The sequence below is a fragment of the Hylaeus volcanicus genome, unplaced genomic scaffold, assembly GCF_026283585.1.
Source record: "Hylaeus volcanicus isolate JK05 unplaced genomic scaffold, UHH_iyHylVolc1.0_haploid 12163, whole genome shotgun sequence".
Classification (NCBI taxonomy): domain Eukaryota; kingdom Metazoa; phylum Arthropoda; class Insecta; order Hymenoptera; family Colletidae; genus Hylaeus; species Hylaeus volcanicus.
The window spans coordinates 118,653-124,896 of record NW_026533121.1 but is presented as its reverse complement, the minus strand read 5'-3'; the positions used below and the strand labels follow the sequence as shown (position 1 = coordinate 124,896).

At 62.4% G+C, this 6,244-nt stretch overlaps 1 protein-coding gene across 1 annotated transcript; it reads right to left on the bottom strand.

Annotated features, from left to right (window-relative positions):
- Positions 1-2,710: 2,710 nt before the first annotated feature.
- On the bottom strand, positions 2,711-3,529 carry LOC128882719 (uncharacterized). The gene has a single exon (XM_054134448.1). It carries the CDS (start codon positions 3,527-3,529, stop codon positions 2,711-2,713), a length of 819 nt encoding a protein of 272 aa, XP_053990423.1.
- Positions 3,530-6,244: the final 2,715 nt, after the last annotated feature.

Genomic DNA, 6,244 nt, shown 5'->3' with positions numbered 1-6,244 from the left:
CACCCTCACGTCCGTGCCGGCGAACAGCTCCGCCAGGCGACCGGCCAGGCGGTCCGCCCCGGCAGCGCTGTCCGGGCCCGGGATCTCCAAGATGGAGGACCCGGTCTGCCCCTTGCGGTACCGGATGCCGGTTACCCCGACATCCCGTAACCGCACGCCAGCGACCCCCGTTGCCATGACCTCTGAGTAGGTCATGGCGCTGCCCGGGGCGACGGTGAGGGATACCGCCGCCGTCTTCGGCGCACGCGCTGGACGAACCCACGGCCCGGCTGGAGCTCCTGCCGGCCGCGCCCCGCGAGAGCGAGAGCGTGCCGCCCCCGCACGCCTCTCCTCGCGTCCAAGCACCTTCGACCATGTCTCAGGTGCCGGACGGGTCAGGGAGTGCGCGGCACGGGGCTGGTCTCGGCCCGGCAAGGCCGGAGCAGGGTGAGCAGCGGCGCCACTCGCTTGCTTCTTCCCGCTCCTCTTCCTGCCTCTCTTCTTTTTCGCGGGCTCCCCGCTGACTGTCCCGGGGCGGCTCCCCACCGCCGAGGGGTCAGGTTGGGAGGGACCCGCAGGAGGGCTCGGCGCGGCACGCGGCATCCGCTGCGGAGCCCCGCTCGCGGCGGCCACCAGCGATACCGCCGACAGACGCGCCTCGTGGCGCACCTCCATCTCCCTGCAGAGGCGACGGATGAGGGCCTCGACGTCCACGCTCGGCGCGAGGGTCGCGCCGCCCATCACAGGCTTCCGCGACGGACCGGCGCGCGCAGGCCTCGAGGCAGCAGGCCAACTCGACCTCGCCGTCGAGGACGCACTCGGCCGCGAAGGGGGCACCGGCACCGATACCGCCGGATGGACGGGCGGCGGCACCGACGGCACCGCGGCAGGCGCGGCTGGGCCCCGCGCAAGCCGGGCTTCCAGCTCGGTCACGCGGGCCCTGAGCTCGGCGACCGTCTTCTCCAGCTCCACCTCACGGGCCGAGGTCTTAGCACGCTTCGCCTGTTCGACGGCAGCGTGTCTGATGGTGGCCGCTGCAATCCGCAGCTGGCGCACCATCAGCCCCTGAAGGTTGTTGAAGCATTTCGCAACCCTCAGGACCGCCTCCGAGCTCTCGAAAATCCGAGAGCCCAGTTCGGCGGTCGGCGCGTGGCGCATCTCCTCCGCCAGCTCCTCTTCGCCCTTGAGGGGCTTGCAGGGCCTGGTGATCCGGACGGAGGACACTAAATGGTCCGCGACGTCCATCGCCAGGCGCTGCTCCCTCTCGCTGGGCTTTCGCTTAGCGTCGGCGAGACCGACACAATCCCCAGCAGTAGGGGGTCGACCTCGCTTCCTCCTTAGCGGCGACTGCAGGGAGCGCGCCGACCACACCGAGCTGACTGACCCGTCGGAGTTAGCGCCGGTGCCGGACGCGTCTGCAGCCGCCAGGAGGCGGCCGGAGCGGAGCTCCCGCCCCTCCGCCCTCTTCAACCGGACGACGGGCTACGCGAAAAGCACGTCCTCGCGCACCCTGACGCCGGAAGACGCCGCAGCGGAGGAGGTCCCCGCTACAGACGTCTCTTCCCCAGGCGCATTGCTGGAGCCGGGGGCCTGGTGGTCCACCCCGGGGTTCTCCCAGTCGTAAGATATCGACGCGGGGGAGCCTGGTCGACTACTCCTCACCGCGCCGGTACTGAGGGATCCGACGCCCTCTGCACGGTAAACGCTTAATCCTCGGTTGTCCATGGTCATTGTCAAAGCACCCCATTGCGGGTGGGCGCCGTACTCATGCCCCCAAACTTGCCATGTCGTCAACAGAGGACCCGCCAGATGCCAGCTCACCGCGTTCGCCTTCCGCATCCAACAAGTCGGTTCTCGCAAGCGAGCGCCGACTCCTGAAGCGAAGACCCGGGAGCACCACGAGGAGCTGCGGTGAGTGGGCTTGACCGGACGCAGCCCGCCGACTTCGCCGAAATTCCCCGCCCAGGAGGACGCCGAAGCGCCACCCTGGTGTAAGGGAATATCAGCTAGGTCGTGGTTTTTGACCCGACCTGAAGGTTTGTGGAAGAGGCATGGTGACCTCGACCAACTGCCCCAGTGCCAGGAAAGCGTGCGTCCAGCCTCATGCTCTCCGAGATTCTACCTAACTTTTCTAGCGGTCTCTCGGTCGCGTCTTCGCGCTTTCGCGTCTCCCCCCGTCGGCGTCGTTTCGGCTCCAAAACTACGTGCTTTATTTCCGTTTGTCCGATTTTGGTTCGATTTTGTCCCCCCTTTTTTTTATAACGAGGGGAAAATGCATTACGCACACCCGGCGGATGTAGGGACTTCCGCCGGGTAGTGTGGGACTCCCCGCAGGCGAAAAACGTCACCCGCGGGGATACCGACTAAAACCCTCCGATGGCCAACATCGGGCAACATAGCGACCACAGGCTCTCTCCAGGACGGGGAAGCGAACCTCCCCGCCCCTACGAACTCCACCACGGCCGCCGCGGCCAGGCTCCCCTAGATCTTTAGGGAGCCCTACTCAGTGTGGGGGAGCCAAACATTCCCCCCTACACCGTTCTGTCGGCGCCAGGGGGCCATACCCCGGCACCGACCGCTTTGGGACCGGTCACGAAGACGGCGGCGAATCCTTACCGCTAACCGTCTCGGCCCCCGCGGCTCCGCACGCAACACGTCGGGGTCATCGTGACTGTGACCCCATGACATGTGTGCGCGCGCGAGGCCGTTTCCGCGCACCGGCCGCGCTGTATTAGGGCGGGCAGCGGGCGGCGAGCGACTCACGAAGCTCTGGGCCCCGCGGTACCGACCCCTCCACCAGGGAGGGGATGGGCAGAAGGGGCGGCTGCCCGCCGCCTTCATCGGCAAGCTCCCGCTCCCTCTCGTCCGCCTCCTTCTGCGAGATGACTGCCTCGCAGAAGAAGGCCACCGCTTTCCACGACCTCTCGCAGTCGACCATGGCCGCAACGACGGCCGGCAGCGAGAGGTCGCAACCTATCTCCATTTGGAGCGCCCGCCTTTGACCAGCAAAGGATGGGCACTCCTCCACCGTGTGTTGGGCCGTGTTCAGCACGGCCCCATATTGGTGGCCCTCGGATGTCGCCTCCGCACCCACTTTGTGCAGGTACTCATCAAAGCAACCTTGCTCGGTGAGCACCTGCGTGTGCCAGAAGGTGAGCCCGCCATGCCCGCCGTCAAGCCAACTGTCGAAGTTGGCCAGAACCGCGCCGACGGCTCGCTTTCGGGCAGCGGGGCTGACCAGCAGCTCCCACCACCACGCAACACGCGTGCGTCGTCGCGACTGGCGCTTCCACTCCTCGACCGCCTCGCCCGGCGGATCCACGCCACTCCGGCGGTACTCCCGCCGACGCCTATAAACTTCAGCGGCAGCGACCGCCTGGAGATCAAAGTGGAGGGATCCCGCCAGGTTCAGTGCAGCCTCCGTGGATACGGTGCGGTAGGCCCTGACAACCCTGATAGCCACCCGCCGCTGTATGCGGCGGAGTGTGCGCCGGGTACGCCGGCACTTCGCCAGGGTTTCGGCCCATACTGGACAGTCGTATAGGGCCATGGCCCGCACCACTCCCACATAGAAGCGGCGCACTCTCTCCTGCGGTCCCCCGAGGTTAGGCATGAGGCGACTAAGCATGGTCGCCACCCTCTCCACCCGTGGGACCAGGCGGCCGAAGTGCCCCTCGTAGCGCCAGCGGCTATCGATGTCCAGGCCGAGATACTTGATCCGGTTCCGCACCTACCGTTCCGGTAACACCTGAAGGGGCGTGGATCCAGGGCCTGCACTGTCGCATAGGCACACCCCACCTTCGCCCTCCCGGCTGCCACGATCTTGGCCGCGGACAAGGGCCGGCAGGCGGACCTAGGCGCTGCCAACGCCTGAGCGGGTCCGTCGAACGTCGCCGGCCCTTATGTCCTCAACCCCACTGCCCGCGGTAGCGGACAAAGCTACCTCCACGGCTTCCGGCGTTGCGCCCTCGTCCAATCCGACGATGCCGATCTCCGCGCACTTCGTCGCCCTCGACACCCGGACGTCGGTTCCGCGGAAAAACTCCCCGAGCATGCCTGCCAGCCTGTCGGCCTTGACGGCGCTCTCCGGTCCGGGCACTTCAATGATCGAGGCTCCCGTTTGGCCCCTTCGGTAGTTGATGCCGGTTATACCAGCATCCTCCAACCGGACTCCGGCCGTCACAGCCTCCAGACGTCCGAATAGGACGTCACGCTCCCCTCGGCCACCGTCAATGTAACGGCGGCCCTCTTGGGGGCGCGAGGCGTGCGCGACTTTCCCGGAGGCGCCGCCCTTGTAATGGCGCTCTTCGGCGCTTTGGCCGGACCTTTGACGGCCAGCGGCTGGCGGGGCTTGGTGGCGGTGGCGGCTCTGTCCTTGCCTTGCCTCGCCTCTGTCCAGGACTATCCGTGAGCGTCCGCCAGTATCGGCGGCCGGGAAGGGGGCCTTTTGGTCGGGGTGGCTGCGACGGGCGCGGTGCTAGGCACCCTTCGCAGGCCGCGCTGACGGTTGCCGTTGCTGCTGACGCAGTAGCTGCGGCGGCTGACGCGAAGGCACCAGGGCCTGCGGTTCTCGCCGTTCATGCTGCCCCTCCGCCTCCGCGCGGGCAGCCATTCTCCGGCGGTGTTTCTTGCCGGCCCTGTGGCGCCGCCTCCTGTGGTCGGTGCATGAGGCGACCGCCCCGCCGCTCGACCGGCCACCATCCTCCGGTGGCAGACCGAGGCGCGCCATGAGTCTTCTCTCCGACTCGCCGCAGACCCGCTGAACCACAGCCTCTACGTCTCTGAGACAGAGGCCGTGTGATGGGGGCGGCGAGGGCAGCGGGGCAGGGGGACGTTTGTGACGGCTGCCCCGCCGCCCCCCGCAGGCCAGCGCGAAGAGCACCTTCGCGCCGACGGAGGTCGCGGCACGGTCGGACAGCCCGACGGAGACGCAACCTCTACCTCCATGAGGGGTAGAGTGGGCCAGGCGCAGCCCGCGGTAGAGAAGACGCCGAGGACGCTGCACACAGCCCGGGGACTTCGGCGATGGAGTGGTGGTCATGAAACCGCTCCAGATCGCTTACCCGGGCGCGGAGGAGGAGCGTTATACGTTCCAACTCCTCCTCAAGCCCAGTCGCCGTCGTCCTTTCTCCCTGCTCCACGGGTTCGATTTTGTCTCTGAATTAAGTTCCCGTTCCCGTGAGCTTCGTACAGGGACCTACGTAGTCCATCTCCTGGAGAACGTTCTATTCGTTTCCCGGATTCGCGTCGTCTATTTCCGCAACGCGAATTTTATCCGGTATTACCGCGCGTTTTTGTGCGTTCGCGGGCGTTTGAGACGGCCCTGGTTTCTGTATGATAGTGTTCGCTTGGCTGAGAGTTTGATAATTTAATCGTTGATCAGAGTGGCGAGACAGACCCATTTCTTTTTCTGTTGTTCCTATGTTAGCCAATTGTTCGCGAAACTGCGTAATTTCGTCCCGTACCTGCCTATGAACATTCGTTACCTTCTCGACAAGCGATTCACACACCCGATTTACAAACCCGTCGACTTTAGACATAACGTTCTCCTCGAATTGGATTAAACGATTTTCGCTCGCGTCTTGTTTGCTTATTATTTCGCGTATCAGTTCCGCGACCTCGCCGAGGGTTTTTGCCCGCATTCTTTGATCTACGGTGTTTGTATCTAATTCTAACGGTTGCCCTTGATTGCTTACCGTGCTCGGCGTAACAGGTGATCTTGGTAGATTCGGCATCGCGAAATTTACGTAGTCGTCCATTTCGTCCGATTGCTCGTTCCTATCACGCGACCTGTCTCGTGTCGTTTCAGTAGTCTTTTTCTGTAACGTCCGTTTTCCATTATTCATTCTACGTTTACTATTATGAATTTAAATTCGAGTTCATTGTTCGGGCGCCATTTTGTAACCGTTTATGCGTAGTTCTTGTCCCAATTATTATTATTACGCGTTACAAATCAATTTTAAGATTCGTTATTTAATATAATATCACTATATCTATTACACTATTATGAGAGATATACACTTTATATATATTTGGTTTTGTTATCCCCTCTCTCTCTTTATTTCACTTTATTCAATTAAAAAAAAAATAATAATTTAGACTTCTTATGCAGAATTTACAGAAATATCAATTTTATTATTACAAATTTAAAATAGATTCTATATAATAAATGATTTATAAAAAGAAGTGAGATCCGACAAAAAACATTAAAAAAATTAAGAAATTACGCCTAGTACATGAAAAAGTGAAGGACTCAAGGAGTTAT